Below are 24,126 nucleotides of genomic sequence, written 5' to 3' on the forward strand. Positions count from 1 at the left end.
CATGTGCACAAGCCGACAAGTCTTTGAAATCGACGCCCAGAGCTCTGTGTCGCTCATATGACATATTTATATGTGTTAAGGACAAATTTGTTCCAAGGACTTTACGATTAGATGAAACGTTTAATGAAATTGTTTTTTATTGAATAAGATAAAGACATTTACATATTAACTAAGGAAAAGATATTTACATATTAACTTTTCTTTCCGATGTGTAAAGGTTGAATGACTACTCACAACGAAGTAGCCAATAGTATCGTAGTCACTCAGGGGGCATTGTAATACCCCTTCTACAGAACTGTATTTTGTGTAAAAGCTTGTGTAAAAATTTTTTGCGACCAAGAGTCTATGTACATATTTGTGTAACTGTGTAATAAAAGAAGGCACAGTCTTCAAATTTCTTTTACAGAGCAGCTTCGAGGAGCCTGGCTGTTCGCACTTGTCTTTCCGTTTTCAGCTTCCACAAAGTAAGCTTCATGGGCTATAGGTGCAGTGATTTCGTTATATGCTGACTTATTTCGTGTTACGTAAGTGCTGTTATATTATTAATCCTCCAGTCCACATTTTTTATTTTATTGTGAATTGTATTGCGAGTCCTTTTTTCTAGCAGGGCAAATGCAACACTTCGATGTGGTACCGATCCGCCATTGGCGAGATATTGTTACTAATTTACAATGTCCAGTTTTAGAGCCTCCAGTCAACAAAATTTTAAAATACCTGAGTTGGTGAAGATGAAAGCCAACTTACGAAGTATGTGGGAAAAAATCTCTTATTCTGATTTCTCGTATTCAGTTCAGGAAAACAACTTCGTAATTATGCCACAGATCGGGCAGAAAATTTGAAACAAACGTACTTACTTATCTTTTATTTTTCACATTTCGTCTATTTTCCCTTTTCCTTTTTACTAATAGGAATAACCTGTCCACGAAAATAATAATTAATTTTCTAAATTGCTGCATGGCAATCTGATGAACTTAGTAATGGTTTTATCTTGAAAAGTTCTGCAAAAGTTTTATTATTCTGGCCTAACGGGGAAGCGTGAATTTGAATGTCAGTTTCAAGTGAAGACATTGAAAATTTTACTTCATAATCAGCCTTGCGCAGAGTTCACAAATAAATATTTTCTTTAAGTGCTTCATATCTGGCTTCTTTTTTATGTGGTGAAATTTTTGTGCGTAGAGATCGTTTTAATAATTCTCAGCGCAAGGGATGTGGGACATACAAACATACACACATCCAATTGTATAGAGATTTTTAGTGACTGTGGTGGCCAGGGGCAACGTGACAAACCAATATGGTCACGTAATGCTCGGGAGTAATGTGACGCTGCAGAGTAACCATGGGGCCTACGCTTTGTCACGATATGGGTGCCCAAACCATCACTGAAACCTTGGCATGTTTTGCTCGTTGGACGTGAACGCGGTCACAACCTGGAAACAGTGTGAAACAAGACTCATCCGATCAAATTACTTTCTTCCATTGTTCCTTATTCTAAGATTTATGGCTTCTCACCACATTTTCCTATTACCGGCGTTCGTATCTCTGATGATGCAGTAATTTTAGAATTCCAGCTCGCCTTGTACTTCTCTGCTTACGGAGCTCTCTTTGAGAGACAATACTGGCCATTAAAATTGCTACACCACGAAGATGATGTGCTACAGACGCGAAATTTAATCGACAGGAAGAAGATGCTGTGATATGCAAATGATTAGCTTTTCAGAGCATTCACACAAGGTGGCGACACCTACAACGTAGTGACATGAGGAAACTTTCCAACCGATTTCTCATACACAAACAGCAGTTGACCTGCGTTGCCTGGTGAAACGTTGTTGTGATGTCTCATGTAAGGAGGAGAAATGCGTACCCTCACGTTTCCGACTTTGATAAAGGTCGGATTGTAGCCTACAGCGATTGCGGTTTATCGTATCGCGACATTGCTGCTCGCGTTGGTCGAGATCCAATGACTGTTAGCAAAATATGGAATCGGTGGGTTCAGGAAGTTAATACGGAACGTCGTGCTGGATCCCAACGGCCTCGTATCACTAGCAGTCGAGATGACAGGCATCTTATCCGCACGGCCGTAACGGATCGTGCAGCCACGTCTCGATCCCTGAGACAACAGATGGGTACGTTTGTAAGACAACAACCATCTCCACGGACAGTTCGGCGACGTTTGCAGCAGCGTGGATTATCAGCTCGGAGACCATGGCTGCGGTTACCCTTGACGCTGCATCACAGACAGGAGCGCCTGCGATGGTGTACTCAACGACGCACCTGGGTGCACGGAAGGCAAAACGTCATTTATTCGGATGAATCCAGCTTCTGTTTACAGCATCATTATGGTCGCATCCGTGTTTGGCGACATCGCGGTGAACGCACATTAGAAGCGTGTATCGTCATCCCCATACTGGCGCATCACCCGACGTGATGGTATGGGGTGCCATTGGTTACACGTCTCGGTCACCTCTTGTCGCATTGACGGCACTTTGAACAGTGGACGTTACGTTACAGATGTTACAACCCGTGGCTCTACCCTTCATTCGATCCCTTCGAAACGCTACATTTTAGCAGGATAATGCACGACCGCATGTTGCAGGTCCTGTACGGGCTTTTCTGGAAACAGAAAATGTTCGACTGCTGCCCTGGCCAGCACATTCTCCAGATTTCTCACCAACTGAAAACATCTGGTAAATGGTGGCCGAGCAACTGGCTCGTCACAAGACGCCAGTCACTACTCTTGATGAACTGTGGTATCGTGTTGAAGCTGCACGGGCAGCTGTACAGGTACACGCCATCCAAGCTCTGTTTGACTCAATGCCCAGGCGTATCAAGGCCGTTATTACGGCCAGAGGTGGTTGTTCTGGCTACTGGTTTCTCAGGATCTATGCACCCAAATTGCGTGAAAATGTAATCACATGTCAGTTCTAGTATAATTTATGTATCCAATGAATACCCGTGTATCATCTGCATTTCTTCTTGGTGTAGAAATTTTAATGGTCAGTAGTGTATATCGGTGCAGACAGGGTTCGCGAGTGCGACATTCAGCTGTATAATGACTTTTGCAGCTGTCGTCCGCTTATTTTTCGTCAAAACCCTCTTCAATATCCGTCTATCGGTACCAATCAACACATATTTTCTTTCGCGTTGTGACTTAGCGGATGATGGTTTTGCCCTTTCCCTGTATGCGGTATAAATCTTCGATACGGTGCCTCTTTGAGCATCAAAGATTCGGCTACTCTGGTTATGGAGTCACCCACAGTTCGCCCATGTTCGAATTCACTTAGCTTCGACATTATGCATTCATGACTAGACAGAACATTGTCCTGAGCACGACTGACACTTGTAGTGTGGTCAGATACAATAGCGCAACCTGCAGACTTGGCTAGCATCTGCTTTTATCTTCAAGCACACACTTCTCACGGTGTTTCTACATATTTTACAACTCCACTGTATTCTTCGTTTTACTTGTCACACACGTCTAATATTAATGCGACAGCGCATCTTCCTCTAAATTCGAATCTTAACCGCACAAACGGAGGGTAAAAGAAAGACACCAGAATGTAATAACAGGCAACTTTCCCTATCCTCCAAGACCGCGTACGTCAGCTGCAGCCTTCATCTCTACAGAGGGCGCAGTATGCGTGACCGCATTACCACCCAGCAAAACATTCAGTGGTTTACACCATCTAACAGTTCCGTGCCTTTTAGAATGCGGACTGTATTAGGTTCCACGAAACGAGTTTGTACGACATCCCAGGTGCCCAATATTTCATATAAGGAGGGGGCTTAAATAATGTATTGAGTTCGCAAGTATTACAGCATAACATAAAACAGTTTATTGATTCTAATAAATTATCTGTACACGGGATGAGTTGTGTCTCTGTAGTCATGGCACAAGAATGTGAAGTGGAATGGCAGCACTGATGCCGGTTTCGTAGTCACTTAGTGTTAGCACGCGCCCTCAGGCAAGCGTAAGCCAGCAGATGGAAGATGAAGAACAGTGCCAGCATGATGCCGATGTCGTAGAGGAAGTGGCCCTCGGCGAAGCTGTACTGCGACAGCACCTCCGCGCCGTCCGTGGCACATCCAGCACCCATCGCACCGGCGGGCAACTCGCATGCTGCAAAGAGAGAGAGAGACAGAGGTAAAGCACGTCATCCTAGATCAGCAATTCTCCTTTCATTATCACGTAGGTTCCATATAAGTAGTGTCATAAACTGAGTTTCAAAGATCCCATATTCTCACACGTCGTTTTATTTACTATTTTTTTGATAATTACAAGCTTCTAGCATACCAGGCAATGCTTCGCAATTGCAAAATATGTATGGGAGTTGGATATAGCTCCTAAACTCCTCCTCCCCCCTCTCTGTGTCCATCACTTCCTCCACTTTCTGCCGCGCGGTTAGAGGCGCCATGTCACTGATTGCACGGCCCCTGCCGCCGTTGGTTCGAGTCCTCCCTCGGGCATGGGTGTGTGTGTGTTGTTCTTAGCATAAGTTAGTTTAAGTAGTGTGTAAGTCTAGGGACCGATGATCTTAGCAGTTGGGTCCCTTAGGAATTCACACACATTTGAAACTCCAGTTTCTCTTTGTCCATCTTCTCCTCCCTCCCTCTCTTTCTCCAACTCCTCCTGCCTGCTCTCTCTGTCCATCTCCTCCTTTCCCCCGCTATTCCTACTTCCTCCCTGCTCCACCTCTCTAACCATCTCCTGTTTCCTAGTCTCTCTGACCTTCAGTCGTGTTTATTGTTATTCCAAATTCAGATTCGTTAGGAATATCTTAATCACAAACCCATGTGCCAGAAATGGATCCTCCCTATTCATTGCGAAACTCGAATGCGAGAAATAAAGCAAAGCAAAATTAATCGTTGCCTGCTGACAATGTTTTATGAATTATCATCGTTTTTCGTGCTGCGAGAACACGCTGGGCGTGTATCACTACCAGTTGGTAGGCAGCGATCTCCTGATAAGCCCTCGTTGAGAAGTGAGTTTCGAATTAGCCGGGATGAAAAGTGCACTCATCTCGAGATTACGTTCGGTTTAATCATTCGCACCAAGTTTAGAGTAAACATCAAGTTTCAGTGTGTGGCAAAAGGGGCTTTTCTGAATCAACGTGGAGCTTCAACTGGGTTTTGAAGAATTATCATAGCCAACAACAAACCAAGCAGCTTGTGATCCGTTGTTAACTGTTGTCAGATAAATCTTTTTATTCACTGTACCATAACATCCTACTGAAGGAAAGCCTAAACTGTTCAATGAATAAATTTAAATTTAGCACTTTCGTATAGGCCACTCATAATCCATCAAAATGTTTTCTAAGATGTTCTGCTCTGAATCTCTTTATTACTTCAAATGGGTTCAAAATGGTTCAAATGGCTCTGAGCACTATGCGACATAACTTCTGAGGTCATCAGTCGCCTAGAACTTAGAACTAATTAAACCTAACTAACCTAAGGACATCACACACATCCATGCCTGAGGCAGGATTCGAACCTGCGACCGTAGCGGTCGCTCGGTTCCAGACTGCAGCGCCTAGAACCGCACGGCCACTCCGGCCGGCGCTTCAAATGGGGAAATTGCTGAATTCATATTTCACCATCATATGTACAGGAACCCTGACTGCACGCAGACAATCGCAGGCATTTTCATACACTGTGTCCTCTCTACTTTCTTATCAACGTTCACTATCTCCCATATCTCTCTTCGACCTTAATGCTGTTGTCTGAACAACTTGGTACACTACCCTGTCCCATCAGAGCAAAATCCTTTCTGTCCCATTCCACCGTTTAGCAACGTTCTCGAAGTCCTCAGCAGCGGGAACCTGACTCAGGAACAACCTTCCGCTTTATATTAGGGAACTGAGTAACACCTTCAGCTTTAGAAGAGAGTTAATGACAAATCTACTAAAGCAACAATAATGATTACAGTTGTCATTATATGCCCTCGTTTACCCTTGTACATCCTTCTTTCCAACCAGTCTTCCACATTTCCCTGTATTCTTTGCTGGTTTAGTCTCTTGTAGATTTATAACTCTTAAATAAGGTTCCTACTTCTACGGATTCAAACACTTTCTGCCTTAGTACCAAAGAGACTATGAAAATTCTTAAGGTGACATATGATACGTTGTGAGAGGAGTGAATTTAATGCAAGATCCCAACAGAATGTTAACGGTCGGTGAAGAACAGAAGGAATTCATTTTGCATATGTGTGCGATCACCGAGGATAATGTCCTGGCTACATATATAAAAAAAGACTCTGAGAAGAACATTGTCTTACAACTAATATTAATATATACTGCATTCACACATTTGTTCCTTTATTAATACTATGATGTCCTTAATTTAAATATATTTCAGCTCATTTGCAAAACGTAGACAAGCTGATTTCAACTGATTAATCCAATAGGAAAATATACACAGTTTTATCAGTATTTAAGTCTTATTCAGATATTTAAGTTCAATTTGGCATGGAATAATGTTAATTAATTGTAATGAAATTTGGAACGTTATCAAAACTTGCCAGAAGTAAAACATACGGAGGAGTATGCTCAAATCAATTGCATTTTCATATATTCTGATCAACCAGAACATAATGACCACCTACGTAATAGCTCATATGTCCACATTTGGCATGGTAACAGCAGCGACGAGGTGTGGAATGCAAGCAGTGAGGCCTTGGGGTAGGTCGCTGGAGGGAGTTGGCACCATATCTCCACACGCATGTCACCTCATTCCCGAAAATTCCCGGAGGGGGGGGGTGGGGGGGAGAGGGGACGATGAGCTCTGACGCTACGTTCTACGTTCAACCACATCCTAGATGTATTCGATTGGGTTCAGGTCTGACGAGTTGGAGGTCCACCACATCCGCGCAACAGTATTAAAGGATCGCTTTTTCCAAGTTCTCGGGCTCGGCGGCGCTTCAAACAGCAAGGTATAGACACATACGGAAAAGAGACAACAACTCAGAAGTTCATCTGAAGCGTAAGGGGGGTAATGGTGTCACATAGTCAGTAAATTGCGCAACATTTCTGCCCAATGCCACCGTTGACGTGTCTCATGACGAAAAGGTCGTCACCCATTCTATTCAAGCCTCCACGATGGAGGTCAGAACGGCGACACACAGCACTGAAATCAATCTGTTTTCTTCTGGCTGGCAAAGGAAACCATTTCAAATGCACCGCTGATCAGAATCGACAGGCATCAGTGGGTGGCATAAAGTGCGTCAGTAAAGTCATCCCTTTGCCTGGGGCGCTGATGCCAGCGCATTTTACAATCTAAAACTACATTCCTCAGCACGATGAACAACGGGACGATGTTCTTGAGAACGTTTGACCCTGACGACACCCTGCACGTTTCAGCTCTCTCTAATGCAATTGTGGGGCTGCGTCACCATTGAACGTGTTCGCACTACTTTAGCGTGCAGCGCGACCGCAGTCTGTAACCATTATGGATCGTTCAAAAACCATTCGACGAAATCTGAATGTGATCTGAAGCAGCAAAGCGTGGTTATGCTTTTTCAGCACTCCTTTTTCACACCCTCTTCTGATACGGTCACAGAGAGCAGCGACACTGAAACTTGCGTGAATACAATGGCAAATGGTCCTCCTAAGATGCCCCAGTTCGGCAACATCATCGGTGACACCCGTCAACATTTACTGAGAATATTAAAAACGTGCCTTTACAGAGAAAACCTGCGAAACAGTCGTCGACGCCTGCAAGCGGGCCACCATTTGACACCACTCCGATGCCACTTGTCTGGCATGGAATAGAAGAGAAGAGCAAGGACATCATCAGTGAAGAATAAGCGCTTAGGGAGAAGAAAGGGGAAGGAAAGGAGGCCCCAGGTTAATGCGACAGATTTTAACTGGCTGCAACTAACATGCAGTCTGAAGATCTAGAGGGAAACAGGAAGTATTGTACTGACTGTAGACACAGAAAGGTATCAACTGAGTATCAACTTTGGTTGCATATTCTGAAGCTAAATCCTTGATTGTAAAGAATACAGCGTTGCAGAACAGCATCATATTTGGAACTGAGTCTCAGGTGTAACCACTAATTTGTTAGCAAGACACTCACCCAGTCGGAAGACAGAGTAAGATCGGGGGAAAATTTGTGGCTTTAAGCATCCGTTTCAAGCCTGTTGGATAAGAACAAAAAAACGTAAGGCTACGTAAATTTTCCCGGCGTATTAATTCGTTATATTTTTGTCGGGTATGCAATACTCATCTTGACACATTATTTTAACGATTCGGCAGGTGTTCAAGTGATATCACTGTTAGCGAGATGGACTGCTAAGGCATTGTGTCCTGGCTGCAGACCCGACAAGAATATAAAGAATTCAGAACATAATTTTAACCTCATCAGGTGTCATATACAAGGTGAGGCATGTCAGGCAGGATCCCTAAATACATGTAGATTGAGTAGATATATCTAGATGCGGTTTCCGGTAAATTATAGCGCACAATATGTCGAATGTTTTGACGTACGCAGGTAAATAAAACGTTTATAGCTGCGAATTTGACACTGAGTTTGTACTTTTTAATGAAAATCCACTGATGTCCAATGCTTAAGGATGAAAGCAACTTTCGCATGTACATCACTGCCACTTAATGTAGCTCGATGAAACTTGGACCATACACAGAAAGAACTGCTTCAGTATAGCACTGACGGCAACCGAAATAAATACAAAATGAGACGAACAGAAATGATCATTTTACTCAATGGTCATGGTTACACTGAATCACCGCTATTTATGAATGTCCCCTGGACATTACGAAAGATAGAACATGGTTCATGATAGGGTGTATGACCATCACGGTCGGCAATGATGGACTGCAACGTGCCCCCATGCCGCCCATAAACTTGGAGAGAAGTTCTTGTGGTAGGGTTTCATTCCTCCATCAGTGCAGTTGAAAACTTCAAGATGGTCGTCGGCGCATGTCAAGGTCCTGCAATACGTTTCACCCAGGTATCACACGAGTGAATGACGGGATATACGCCGGGGGTACGGGCAGGCCCAGTTCATTCTCTGGGTACCTTCTCGCTCAAGGAGTTCCTCGACCTCTGCTGTTCGATGCGATCGCGCACTGTCATCCATAAAAGTGAAGCCAGGGCCGAACGATCCTCTGAAAACACACATACGGAAGCAGTATAGTGTGACAATAACGATGACCGCCGAGTGTAGCGTGTTCAGAAATGTCAAGGTCCGTACACTTGTGCAAATTAACACCGTAACATGTGGACCACCAAAACGATCATTATCGACAATGTTCATGGGTGCATTACGTACTCACAACTCTCGCCATATGAGTGCAGGCTATGTCCAGCACTGTCCAACATGATAGTTTTTGTGGTCCACGTGTTGTGGTATGGGGAATCATAATACTTCATGGTCGTACTGATCTCAAAATCTTTGAACACGGTACACACATCAGACGACATTATTGTGAGGTTCTGCGCACCAACAAGATGCTTCTTTTGGAAGACGCAATAGGACTTGATTTCAACTTTATGTATGAAACTGCGTGACCGTATTGAATTGCTCAGATGGAAGAGTTCTTGGAACGCAAGGGTACTCGGCGGACGGACTGACCGGACCGTTCCAGCGTCTTAAATCACATCGAGCACGTGTGGGTGGCGTCTGGGAGACGCATTGCTCCACGTTCACATGCACCAACAACATCGAGCAGTTGTCAGCCACGCTGTTGTAGGAATGGAACACCCTATCACCGGCACTCCTTACTAATATTGTGGCAGGCACGAGAGAACGTTGCGGAGCATGCATTTCCGTCCGTAGTCAGCACACACAACTATCGAGAACCAAGTCCAGCCTTTTGTAAGGTCTAGAGGATCTTCATAAATCGCTGTGAGTTGGGTGTAATTATTTTCGCTGAATAAAAGTGTCATTTTCGTTCGTCTCGTTGAGAATTTCTTTCAGTTACCTTCTCTACCGTGCCGTAGCAGCTCTTTCTATGTACGGTCCAAGTTTATCGAACTATGTAACTTGGCAGCGACATATCAAGCGAAAGTTACTTTCGTCCTTAAGTTTGCATACCAGTGTATATCTTCATTCCCGTGTCGCAATTAATAGTAAGATAATAGCGCTGTGAAATATGGTCCCGCCGTCAAGGGAACGTATCCCACACATGACTCAGGTGCGTTTTGTTGTCTTACCTGGGCGCTTTAAGCCCCTACGTGTTTTCTATCGTTCTAGTGATCAGACAACTTTTTCTTGAAACTATTCAGACTTTAACAATGAACACGGCAGTCGAAGACTTAGATCAGGGTTTTGTTTATGGCGAACGTTGCCCTGCTGTTGGAGCAGTTGTGCGGCAGTTTGCTGAAAGTATTCCGGTCGAGCGAATTCCTTGATATCTGTCACTGGAAATATTTGGACCAACCAAGAAACTGGTAGCGTGTTAAATAAGATACGCCGAAAGAAAAGAAAGTAAACTGATTAGAGAAACATAGCTTTGTAGCAGCGGTAACAAACAAATCCACATGTATTTACTGCGAGACAACTGATATGTTGGAGTGCGATCAGAAAAAGGAGTGTTCTGTGAGCACTATATATTTCATCTCTTCGACATCTAACTCCTTCAGTGTATTCATGGTAATGACTGTCTAAATTGGTTAAAGTTGGTGGAAGATTTTGTTACGTATGAAGTATCATCAACCAGCCATGGGCAAATCAGTCTTCGCGATATTCACTATGATCAGTTGAAAAACAGGCTGCCTGAGAGGAGCAGACGTATTTAGCGACCAGCTGAATGCGGAGCAAAATGATGTTCACGATAAACACTGTCAAATGTTATGCGAAGCACAACCCGTGGAAAACATGCGTAGAACTGTTTGTGCCAAGAGTTTAAAAACGGAAGTGTTTTGGCCAAACCTCCAGCATATTCTGCAATGCAAAACTTGTGGAAAAACGGCGCGAAACAATCTCGGTAGTGAATGCAAATCGTAACTATCTGAAAAGATTTCTAACACCTGAAAAAATTACTCGAGAGATGGGCACCTGGAACCAAGTCGGCAAATTTCAGTGCCTTTTATCTATGCAAGTGGGTATTAGGAGATTGCAGTGTGAAACATTATCGAAAACGACTTGCATCTGTATATTTAGAAAGTTAGTGTTGGGAATCACTTAAAGCATCCAGACCAACCTTCGCGTGTTACGTTCTACCAGCGGTACCTGAGACCAGTGGCATCGGGACTTTAGGACCCCAAGTTTTTCGTTTCTGCAGATGAAGCCTTGTTCAGTCAGTCAGGGTACGTGAATTCGTAGAAACTGCACCATCAGAAAATCACCTTCGGTAGCTGCTGTCGCTAGCTTGCTGTCCAGGTTTCGAGTGGGTGCGTTTCTGGATGAGGTATCGAATATATTACTTCCCCCTACTTATACCTCCCGAGTAGATCACAAATGTAAAATTAGAGAGATTCGAGCGCGCACGGAGGCTTTCCGGCAGTCTTTCTTCCCGCGAACAATACGCGATTGGAACAGGAAAGGGAGGTAATGACAGTGGCACGTAAAGTGCCCTCCGCCACACACCGTTGGGTGGCTTGCGGAGTATAAACGTAGATGTAGATGCAGAAGAGCCATTACATAATTTCAAGATCGATGTTTGCTGTACAGTGTCTGGCTTCCGCATCTTAAAATTATCCTTTTACAAAATCGTTAATGCTACACGGTTTCTCCAGAAACTTTTTACCTCATATGTGGATCAACTTACAGATGATGAGTGACTGTATCGATATTTTCAGCTCGACGGGGCATCAGTACATACCATCTGGACAACCTTGTCACCAGCGATTAAGGTGTTCGTTGATGAGAGAAAAATCAGCAGATGCAGTGAAGTCTCCTAACCCCCTCGATCGCCCAGGGGATCGGGTTCAGATGTAAATACACTTATGAGATTATAAAAACAGTCACTGATTGCCGATTTGAAATTTATTTATTATTTGTTCCTCCCGGATAGGGCCTCATCAAATAATGTTAAAGTAATACCAGGGCAACATCTCACGTTGAAATTAATGCCAACAGCATGTGTCACATCGATAGGAACATCAGAACGGAGTGTACTTAAGTACGACGGCAAAAGCAGTCATAGCAGTACAGAAAACGACAACGCCTATATGAATACACGCGGCCCCCACACACGGCGTCATCGCAATCCTTCCACTCTGGTAGATGACACATAAATATTTGGGTGTTGGGAGAATCCTCGAGAGCTCTCGTCAATCCTTACTGAGAATTTTAAAATCATTACTGTAGAGAGAGAACGTGTAAGGTAGTCCTAGTCGCCAAAGTGGCTTCAAACTCAAAGACTTACAGCAAGCTGTTGAGAACAAGGAATTATTATTAATAAGTTGTCGATTTTCAATGGAACAGCCAAACAGCCAATATTTTAGCGACCTGCAAATTACAGATCTCATTAGAGCACATTAGGCATATTTCAGAATAGCCAACTCACTACCAGTGTAGCAAGGGTTCAGACCAGTAGCAGCAGTATAGTCATCTCCACGATGACCAACGCGCTCTAACAGTGTGTTTCATGATAACATGCTCAATAAAAGTCTTGCTGTGCAAATCACAACGCTCTGCTTCCAGTGAACCATGCAAAGAACGTGAAAATCATATAGCTGTCAAATTAGACCAATGATTTCTCATAGTCATCACGTTGAAATATGTGACTGGTACCCGACAAATCTAATAATTTCAGGAAGATTGTAAACATCGTATTTCCTGTATCCATTCTACATGAAAACCATCTGACAAGAAACAGAATGAGAAAATTTATTGCTCACTGAGGCGATGCATCGGTAGAACATATTTCACAAAAAGACACTGCAGTTGAAAGAAAATAAATGAGTGAAATAAAATAGAAAAGTAAAAACTCGTTAGAATTTTAATGCCATTAGCCATGTCGTTGCCAGGTTATGAGAAGCGTATTTATGAATTCTTGCTTTTTTAATATTGCGACCCTTCCGTCTGTTACACAGCGCTAAGTAACGATTATGTTTATGAATTGTAGCCGGTTCTAATCAGCTTGAATATGGGAACTGGGCAAGCTCCAGGAATCGGCCAAAAATTAGAGATAAATGGAAATATTTACTGGAAACGACTTGCCTTAAGTTCATAATGGATGGTATTCGTTTGATAATATTTGTAGTGATCGCTCCCAACGTAAAGTGATTTGACTATGGAAGCCGTAATGCATACCATCATATTACAATCAGTGGTATAGCTTAAGGCCGATTTTAAGTGCCGTTTCAGAAAAAGAACCGCCATTCTACAGGGCAGAGAAACGTAAGATAAATAACATAATTACATCAATAAATGTTTGAGGATGTATGAGTAGTGTCATACTTCACACTTAATACCAAATATTTTACGTTACCATTGAGGTAGGTCTTACCACGAGATGTCACCAATATAATAACTTTCTATAAATTCGTACGCTGTCGTGAAATTCAATACGTTTACTGTCGTAGAAAAACTGAACATTTTAAAAATTTTCTGGAATCATTCCATTGCGACTGAAACTTCCGAGTAACTTCTGTATTTAATGGACGATACTCCTTCTGAACATTTATATATGACGAATAACAAAAAGAACGATTAGTTTCTTGTAGCACTAAAGATAAATCACATAATATGATATACACGGCGTACATGAAATGTATGATGCTGAAATGCCGAATCCATGTTACAGTAAATGCCACGTATCTCGTTAAAACATTCACATCGAAGGGAAAACAACTACCCAACCGAAACCCCGGATATCATTCAGTGACACCATAAACCGTTTGTTGGACACAGCGGGTGAAATTGTTGTATAACGAACGCATTTATCTAGAAGTGGAAAAGAATTCTATTCAGTAACAGTCATTTTTTTGCGGGCGAAACTTTAATTTTGCAGCTCACTGTGCACATAGCCACACAAAAGCAAGTTATTTTAGCACGCTATACGGCAACGAGGACTTTAACCTGATGAAATCTCTCTTATAGCTATTAGATCAGGACGTGCTACAATGACTCCATGAATTGAATTTAGACATCGTAACTCCTCCGTTGCCACCCAATGAACAAGGAAAAAGTATATAAAGCTCTCGAGTTTCAACCGAACGACTTCGAAACGTTGCGCCACTTCGATGAACTCACTCGGCTGAAAAATTGAGAGCTTTATAATGGTTACATTCGCAGAAAAAGGTCAAAGAGATATTGTGGAGATGACATAAAGAATTAGCTACCTTAGTTGCTGCTTTCCGATATAAAGCTGTGAACAGAAACCGTCTCGAACCAGAATCTTGTAGGGAAAAACGAGCCTAATAATTATGAGATCGAATATTTCTGCCAATGCGGTAGAGTACCTGGAGTTTATTGGTGCAAAACAGCACTTGCATTATAAATTTGGCGAGCGGGATTGTTACGGTAAACAAGCCAAGTGGAAATATATTATTTCAATTAACTGTATAATTCATACCATTATAGCACATCAGATCGAGCCACACATGTGGCAGCGAGCTACTAAGTGTAGCGTACATGAAACAGAACGGAAGTAACCAGTTGCTCGAGTGCAAGGCTTGAAGAAAATAGCAAGCCAGAAATCTCCGTCGACAACGCTGGGAGACTAAACTCCTCTCAGAACAATCCACAATGTTTCTGTCCACATTTATGGTCCGTACTGTACCTACTTGTGCCATACAATGGAAAGGACAGTTAGAAGAAATTTAATCTAATACACAATCATAGCAGTTATAAAGGGTGTTTCAAAGTTTTTGCTACGAACGCCTATAAGTGATAAATCACTGCAAGGGAAACAAATTTTGTTAGAGACCAAACTTTCCCTGACGCTTGCCATTGGTGATAAGTGTTCGGTAGTATTCGCGACCATGGGACGACGATATTTCTCCGAACTAACAGGTGTACTAAACTATGTGTGCAGTATACTACATGTCCAGTAAATCGACAGAGTGATTTTTAACGTGAAAAACATAAGAATGAGTGTCTCTAAGCAGAAAAAGATACTTTTAAGTGAATCAACAACTTCAATTCCGCTCGGTCCGCCGCCTTTCACGTAGACCTAATTACTGGATGAGTGGCCACGCACAGTGCATCTCAGGGGCATAATATGCCAGCCGGAGTGGCCGAGCGGTTCTAGGCGCTACAGTCTGGAGCCGCGCTACCGCTGCGGTCGCAGGTTGGAATCCTGCCTCGGGCATGGATGTGTGTGTTGTCCTTAGGTTAGTTAGGTTTAAGTAATTCTAAGTTCTAGGGGACTGATGACCTCAGCATTTAAGTCCTATAGTGCTCAGAGCCATTTCAACCAGAAGCATAATAAGTTTTAAATGATGCCCGCCATCGTCAGGAAGTGTCAACAAACGTTCTGTCTCTAACAAAAGTTGATCTCTGGGATGCGACGCCGTCACCAATAGATGATTATTGCACATACGCTCTGTATACCATCCAAAGTGAAAAGCTTACAACCTTTAAGAATGTAAACTTGTTATCCTGTGGTACCATTGCTGCATTGCCTCTAACAGCAGAGCACATTTTCAGATGTGCTAGCAATGCATATTGTGGGTTTCTAGTAACTGAGGTGGTTGGTTATTCATTGCAGAATACAACACAGCTGAGGAATGGTAAAATTTTTTGACAGATTTTATAACTTGGTGGTTGGCAGTTGTTGCAAGCGCAAACTCAATGATAGCACAGTGGAACTTCTTCCTCGCCAAAGTTCCAGTTAGCAAGATTTACGAGTTTAGCTATATCTATCGTTTCTATGTACGATCTACTAGTATTTCCAGGTTGCAAAGCGAGTTTTACTACGGTGGGTTTATACATGTGTATTTTTTGACAGTTGCCTAAATATTCTTTTACTGGTTCATCCACCGTTCCCTTCGGAGTATCCTAGTATACCCGCCCAGAACTATGTGATGGGCTAAATTGTTGCCGCTGTACCTCGGTGGACGAAGCACAGCTCGTAACAATATGCTCGAGATTTTACTAACGGCTGGCAGGGATTTTCAATTTCAGTAAATGTTACGTCAATTTGTCGTTGATTTATATAATTCAGACACACCCATTCTATGTCCATAAGAGTTAGTCCGCCTCCAAGTAAAAGGAGGGTAACGCTCTGGACATTTTGACGAGTTTCGGGATGCCTGCAACGGCCCAGAAGTGGAGAAATGAGGTTAAGTGCAAAAAGAGCGTAAAAATCTAGAAATGTGGTCATTGTACTCACAGCCAACGTAGCTGAAATTAATTATGAGGAAACAGCGGTCTGGCTTAACACCCAGACGGCGGACTGGAAGTGGCTCAAGTAAATAAAAGTCTTTTGTGTTATAACTGCAAAGGTCAGCAGACACATTATACTGCAAAGGACAGATGTCTTGGACTCACGTACCAACATGTTTTGTTACCCATGGACGTAACGCTAATAGTGTAACAGCGAGAAATAACTAACAGTGCATCGAAGCGACGCCCTAGAGCAGAAGACAGATTTTCGTGTCCATTTGAATACGTGTGATAATTTATTTAGTCAATCGAAATTTCAGTCCACTTTTGGGGATAACTAATGTTCGTCAAAGATGTATAAGATGTTACTTTTCCATTTTGTGTTTCTGGTCATTAGCTTAACAACTGATTAGGAACTGACTAACAGCTTGGTTTCCTGAAGATGATAAGCCAGGGAACCATCGAAATACAGGATGTACAAAAACGTGTGTCAGAAAGTATACATATTTGTTATTGACATCAATACATTGCAAAACATTCATTTCGACACGGGTCCGAACATCTCGCGTTCTGGAGGTATGAAAGTATGTCTTATTCATGGCTACGACTTAGGAACACTGCTTCCATTGCACAGAAATGTCAGACAGCAGCTGCAACGCACTAACTGAAAACACAAGGGACCTACGCAAGATTCGGCCGATTCTTGTGGAATATTCTTTCCCGAATTTATTTTATTGATGAAAGGAGGCTCCAGATTTCTGTTTGCAGATAACAGGGACCGAGTGAGAGAATATTAGTATCTGTTAGCGATAAAGGAAAATCGTGATTATCAAACTACGAATCACTCTTTGTCGCTGGGACTTTCAAGAGCTCGAAAAACACAGTTTGGACACTTGTTTATACTTCACGCTGATTTTACAGGTGCTTGGGAGGAAACAAACACTATTTCAGTTCACTACCTTTTGCTACTCATGGAAAAGCGAGAAACATACTATTCTTTTTAACAATTAAAACCAACATACTTTGAGTGAATCCTGAGTGTCTCATTATGGAGTACAAAACTGCTATCGTCCAACTAGCTGGAAGTTCGTTTCCTGAAACTGAGGTTATGGGCTGCAATTTTCATTCTAATCATGTTTGTGGCAAAAAGTTCAATGATGCGGCCTTGTTCCTGCCTAAAACATAAATGAAGAAATACCCTTTTACATATGAATGTGTTCATCTCTAGCATATCTTTCCCTGAAAATGTTGGATGACGGTTGGCCGTCTGTTCAGAAGAGAAAAACCGAAAAAGAAGTTCAGGACCTCTATGACTATTTCTGGGCCAGTGTTTTGATAACAAGCATTTGCCATGCGATATGTGAAATTGCAGTAGAAGGCATCATTTGGCTAACAATGTGTCTGAAGAACGTAGCCGAAGGATAATTCTAGTGATATCGAAAGTCCATCCAAATGTTCAGTAATAAAAAAAATTCTTCCAGAAGACCCATAGCACTACGTCCACTGGTTTGACAGATTAATTTATAATTTGGATGGAAAAAGAAGAAAGTAGTCAGCAATTATGATTGACGAGTCCACTGAAAAGCTTTAAAAAGACTGCAAATTGACGACAAGTCAATTTCTGACTTGTGTGGCCTACGCAGGGAAATTACAGTGAAGACGTAAACGTTACAACCTTGCGAAATTACAAAAATATTGAAAAGTAGTTTAACGCAAGGCATACGTGTTGATATCTAGTAAATACTATAAAAATGTTTAGTGGTAGACGAAATGATACTACCTCCTCAAGGTTTTTCTTAGGAACGGCACAAAGTCAGAAAAATGTCTCTTGCAGTTTGTAAAATATTTGATTATGAAGACACCCAAGACTATCTCAAAGGCTGTGTGTCTTCTAGGGAATCACTGCGGCTATGCCCTTGAGAAATTCTTGGATTAAAAATTAGTATCGGTGGACACCGAACGTGGAGCTACATCAGTTAATTCTCCCTCCATCTGAAAAGGTGTTGCAGACTACAGCAAGCTGTGTTTCACAGCTACACTTATTAATAGTTCTGTTCCTGTGAAAAGATGCTTATCCAAGCAAGAGCCACAGGTTCCATACAAGTATCACTCTTAACAAGTGTTCCAACTCTAACTATTCACCTCCCTTAAGCTCCCATCTGTTATGTAACGTCATCCGTCTGCCTTCCATTACAATGTTGCGTCGATCTGTTTAATCCCTTGGAAACCAGAAAAGAACTTGCTTGGACCATATTTTATGTATGTGTTTGACTAGATAAACCACCCACCTCCACTTAAGTCATTTCAAATGAAACTACATCGTTCCAGAGGTCTTTTCAGGTCTAGACAGGTCAGGTCTCAAAGTCTCTCGATTCTGTGAATCATGAAATTCTTGTAGATAAGCTTAAGTATTGTGGTATGAGGGGGACAGTGCACAAATGGTTTAATGCATACTTAACTGGAAGGATGTGGAAGGTTGAAATTAACAGTACAGATAGTCTACAAAAACCAGCAGAGTCATCTTACTGGGGAGGTATCAAGAATGGTGTCCCACAGGGTTCAGTCTTGTGTCCCTTATTGTCCTTTATATATAATAACGACTTGCCACTTTATATTCATGAACATGCAAAGCTAGTTCTTTTTGCAGATGATAGAATCACATCCAAGAAGCAAGAATCAGCTGAAGAAATTGGAAATAATGTCATTCAGAACATTATTATGTGGTTATCTGCAAATGGACTCTCACTAAATTTTGAGAAAACACAGTTTATACAATTCAGTACAGTAAATGGCATGACACCATTGATAAATATAGACTATGAGCGGAAGTCTGTTGCTGTGGCAGAATATTCAAAATTTCTGTGTGTGTATATTGATGAGAAACTGAACTGTAAGAAACACATCGATGATGTGCTGAAACAGTTAGGTTGAGCTACTTATGCTATTAGGGTTATTGCAAATTTTGGTGATAAACATATCAGTAAATTAGCCTAATATGCCTACTTTCATTCACTGCTTTCATGCTTTTATCATATTGTGGAGCGATTCGCCATTAACAGGGAAACTATTCATTGCACAAAAGCGTGTAATCAGAGTAATAACTGGAGACCAGCCAAGATCACCGTGCAGATGTTTTTTAAGGAACTCGGGATATTCACAGTACCTTCACAATACATATATTCACTTATGAAATGTCACATTAATAACCCATCCCAATTCAAAAATAACAGCGAAGAACATAGCTACAACACTAGAAGAAAAGATGATATTCACTATTCTGGATTAAATCTCACTTTGGCACAGAAAGCTGTGAATTATGCTGCCACAAAATTCTTTGGTCATTTGCCAAATAGTAGTAAATGTCTGACAGATAGCCAACCAACACTTAAAAGCAAATTAATAGAAATTCTGAAGATGGCAACTTCTTCTACTCAATAGATGAATTCTTAGAAATGAAGTAGTAACTGTGAAAAAAAGTTAATTAATCAATTATTTTGTGTAGAGGAAACTTATGTTGAAGTGACACGTTCCACGTCATTACGAAATGTCGTATTCATGATCTATGGAACAAGGATTAATGTATGTATGTATGTATAAGCAAATAAAAATACTGACACTTGTCTAAAGATGCAAAATTTAAAACTTTGTAGTAAAGCAGAAGACTTTTACATATGAAAATACTAATAGTCCTGTGGACATCAGGAACATGAATTGTGAGGAAAAGCTACGAACAACGACAGATTATATCAAATTAACACCGATGACGAACTACAACGAAACACAGAAGAAATGACGGAATCATACGGAAAAAATGTTATCGTTCTTAGAATAGGAAAAAAATGTTATCGTTCTTAGAATAACACAGTGGTGATCGCGACTGTCTAATGCGACAAATATTTGTATAATTATGAAATAAACAAATGACAAACATTTAGAACGAATGACTTCAAAACGATTTGCGAGCGAAGAACTACAAGAACATGAAACAGTGTTAGTAAAATGTTTCCGAAAGTGAAGTGAGACAACGGCAAGCAATTCTAAGGAGGACAACTTAAAAGAAAAACCTGAGATTGTGTGACGAACAAAACAGAGATATAGAGAAAAGACGAGAAAATTTTTGAACAAAAGTAATAAATGCCGAGAAATTGAAAGATGCAGTTTAATCTAGAAAAACAGACACAAAGATATTTCAGAAGACACGGTGTCCCAGGTAGAATGGTCATTATTCAGAGTCACCACATAAACGAGCATTCGAAGGAGAAAAAATGAGAATCTAGTAACTGTGGGCTCTAAAATGCATACTTTAAAAGCTATGAGCAGCTTTTCATTTTCCTTACTGTAAAACGCATCTGCTCTACTGAAGAAGTTCTAATGGTTCTTGAGGTATGCACTTTAGGGCCTAAAATTACTAGACAGTTTCTTCTTACTTTGCTCCATGCTACCTTCTCCCTAAATACGGAAAAGGATGGATTACAGCAGATTTGTTTCACAGCATAGAGTTCATAGCTTTTAAGGTATGCATTTTAGAGTAATGTTTACTAGACGTTTTGTTCCGAATGATCGTTCATGCCACGTCGCTGAAAATCGGCCATTACTCCTGTGTCACGCTATGTAGTATCCAGCAGATGTTTCTGATAATATTGCACTCTAGTTCATTTATCACAATCTTCACCAAAAACTATAGCACACTCGTATGCTGATTTTGGTCAACGATTTTGTACATTATAAATCTAAAATCTGACCATTCCTAGTGTGTACACGCATTTCTGTTCAGTTCAGTGTGTTTCACATACCAGTGTCATTAACGCTGAAAACGGTGCTAAGTGTACTGTAGCCTGTTTATGGGCATTGAAGACTTTGCTGACTTGATTTAAAAATGAAATTCGAAATAGTTGTGAACTTTTAATAGTACACGAGGGTAAAACAGTGACAAATCAGTAACCGCTGCTACCGATCCGTCGCGTTCTATTCCACAAATTACATGCTAATATATCTGTGTCCTTACTGATGTTGGTGATGCCTTGCCACTGGATGATGGAGAATGCCTCATTGGAGTACATGAGCCACGACAGGTACTTCATCCATCCCACCAGCATAGGAATGGACCTGCAACAATAGATCCCTGTGTTTGAGGCAGATATCACATGACTGTTTGTCCAGTTAAAACAAATCGAAGTTTAAGAATAACATGAAATTTATCTAAGTTTTCAAACATGAAAAATAAACAAGTTGGTATTAATATTCATAAGATCAATCACCACAAATACAATAGGGTGTATGTTAATTTCCTTGTTAAACATAATGTTACTGTTAACAACCTATTCATCAAGGAATAACCACTTCTGATCTTCATTCCTTCTCTCACCACAACCCAACCACAAGTACAAGTTCTGGGAAGGAGGTGGGCGATAAACTTGATAGCTTGGCATGTAGGCTACTTCAAGTGAACTGATGAAAGCCAACTCAAAACAATGAATTTAAAATGGCAATACAATGAATTTATATGTAGAAAGCTATAAAGCTAGTCCATTATATTTAACTCTAAAAACTGCACATGCAGGCTCACGTTACATGGATTACACGAGAGCCTTTTTGGGAGTTCCTTGAACTACTATTCTGCACAAGATGTGATTCACTCATGTCTTAAAATTCACAGGTAATTCTTTACAGTTTAAAGTTATGTTTTCATTACACATAAATACCAGCTACATTCCTTGATAACATTTTGTGCGGTATTTGCTTTAATTACAGCCAACAGCTTAACTGAAAGTATGAGTAAGACACACTCAACAAATGCTTGCCGATATATAATAAAATAAAACACTGGATCACACATAACTATGACCAGCAAATAATAAGTTGCTGATTATCTGTAACTAGTTCATTTGTCAGAGCTAAATAAACTGTTTGAAGATGCCAATATATCAACAGAAAACAAAAGAGCTAATAGTTGTTAAATACGAGGGTAAGTCAATTATTATCCGCAATTTAATTATATTCTTGTTTATTTTGGCAGTACTGTCGTTTTATGTTGATGACGCATACTTTGTTTATTTGTTGTTGTATCTTTGAATTTTCAAGCTGTTAGGTTAGTTTCGTTATCACTGCAGTGCCGTTAATTACGGCTTCTCCACGGTCTGTTTGCGCCAAAGAAGAGTAACGTACAGTGATCCGTTATTTGTGGTCGGAATGCGTATCAGGGACCGAAATTCAAGGAAGACTTTGGGTACAGTACGGGAACAATGTTTTGCCACAACGAAGTGTCTACGACTGGACTGAAAAATTCCGAAATGGTCGCACAAGAGTAACGCACGATGAAGGAGCCGGACGATCGTTTACGGACACAAATGAAGAAACCATTGAGCGCTAACGTGAAATGATTCTCTTAGATAGACGATTAACTAATGACGAAGTGGCACATTGTCTGCAAATTAGTCACGGTTCTGCCTACGAAATCATCCACAACAGACTTGAGTTTCATAAAGTTTGTGCAAGATGGCTTCCAAAACAACTCACACAGTTGCATAAAGAAAACGCGCTTCGACATCTGCAAAAAACATTTGGACAGCTATGGTAACAAAAGGGACAACTTCTTAGACAGGATCATTACTGGTGACGAAACATTGATCCATTATTACGAGCCGAAAAGTAAACAGCAGAGTATGGAATGGAAACATCCAAACTCGCCATGCAAGAAAAAGTTCAAGCCCAAATCGCCTGCAGGAAAACTGATGATTACGGTTTCTGGGACGCACAAGGTCCAGTACTGGAGTATATTGGGGAAAGGGGCACAACAAACAGTGTACGTTACAGTGAGATGCTTACTGCCAGGCTAAAGCCTGCAATTCGAAGCAAACGGCGAGGATTGCTGTCGTAAGGTGTATTGTTGCGCGTTGCGCGACAACGCTCGTCCGCATACTGCTGCCCACACTGCTGAAACGCTATAGAAACTAAAATTTGAAGTACTGGACCATACTCCATATAGTTCCGATGTTGCCCTTCTGACCATCACTTGTTTGGTCCACTTTCCTGGCTCGCAGCTCAACCGAGAACCACCTTCTATAAGGGCATCAGGAATTTGTATAACAATGGACCAAGTGCGTTGAAACGCAAGGAGACAATGTCGAAAAATGATGTTCTTGTAAGTTTCCTATTTGATTACAATAAAATTTTATAACTAATGTGCGGATAATAATTGACCTACCGTCTTAAAAAGCAGAAAATTTCACAGCAGTATGTAACCTAGAATTAAATGCCTAGATAACCCAAGCCACCGTTGTAAACATTTCTATATGGCTGACTGACAACGGTTTAGAATAACATAAAAATTAAATTACCTAGCTGAAGATATCGAAATATAATAATATTCGTATCAATAACGCCTTGTCACATAAAGAAAAAAAACAAAATTTTTTTTTCTTCAGCCGGCCGGAGTGGCCGAGCGGTTCTAGGCGCTACAGTCCGGAACCGAGCGACCGCTACGGTCGCAGGTTCGAATCCTGCCTCGGGCATGGATGTGTGTGAAGTCCTTAGGTTAGTTACATTTAATATGTTCTAAGTTCTAGGGGACTGGTGACCTCAGATGTTAAGTCCCATAGTGCTCAGAGCCATTTGAACCATTTTTTTTTGTTTCTTCTTCCAGTAGTTCGATATCCTGTAAATATTTGTAATATCTTTGTTTGGAAGTAAACTGCAAGAAAAATCGTATATAGCACATTAACAGACAGAAATATTGGTAAACATGTAACTACACCAAATATTCCTTTTTGTTATTATAGGTATTCACTTTGTGTATCACATTCTAGTCGTATTTCGTTTATTTTATTAAATACATACTGTAAAAAAATCAAGGCTTTCACTAGAGAGTTTTGAAAAGCTGAATGAGTTCCTTTATG

The 24,126-nt window shown here is 41.2% G+C and overlaps 1 protein-coding gene across 1 annotated transcript in view; it reads right to left on the reverse strand.

Annotated features, from left to right (window-relative positions):
- Window positions 1-3,810: 3,810 nt before the first annotated feature.
- The window catches only part of LOC124789687 (protein scarlet-like), a 371,381-nt gene continuing 351,065 nt past the window's right edge, over window positions 3,811-24,126 (reverse strand). Inside the window, exons 13-14 of the mRNA XM_047257124.1 lie at window positions 21,237-21,337; window positions 3,811-4,117 (exon numbers count right to left, since the gene is read on the reverse strand). Of these exons, the coding sequence (XP_047113080.1) occupies window positions 3,936-4,117; window positions 21,237-21,337 (283 nt within the window). The 3' untranslated portion in view covers window positions 3,811-3,935. The remainder of the gene's footprint in view (window positions 4,118-21,236; window positions 21,338-24,126) is intronic.

The sequence above is a fragment of the Schistocerca piceifrons genome, chromosome 3 (assembly GCF_021461385.2).
Source record: "Schistocerca piceifrons isolate TAMUIC-IGC-003096 chromosome 3, iqSchPice1.1, whole genome shotgun sequence".
NCBI classification, from domain to species: Eukaryota; Metazoa; Arthropoda; class Insecta; order Orthoptera; family Acrididae; genus Schistocerca; species Schistocerca piceifrons.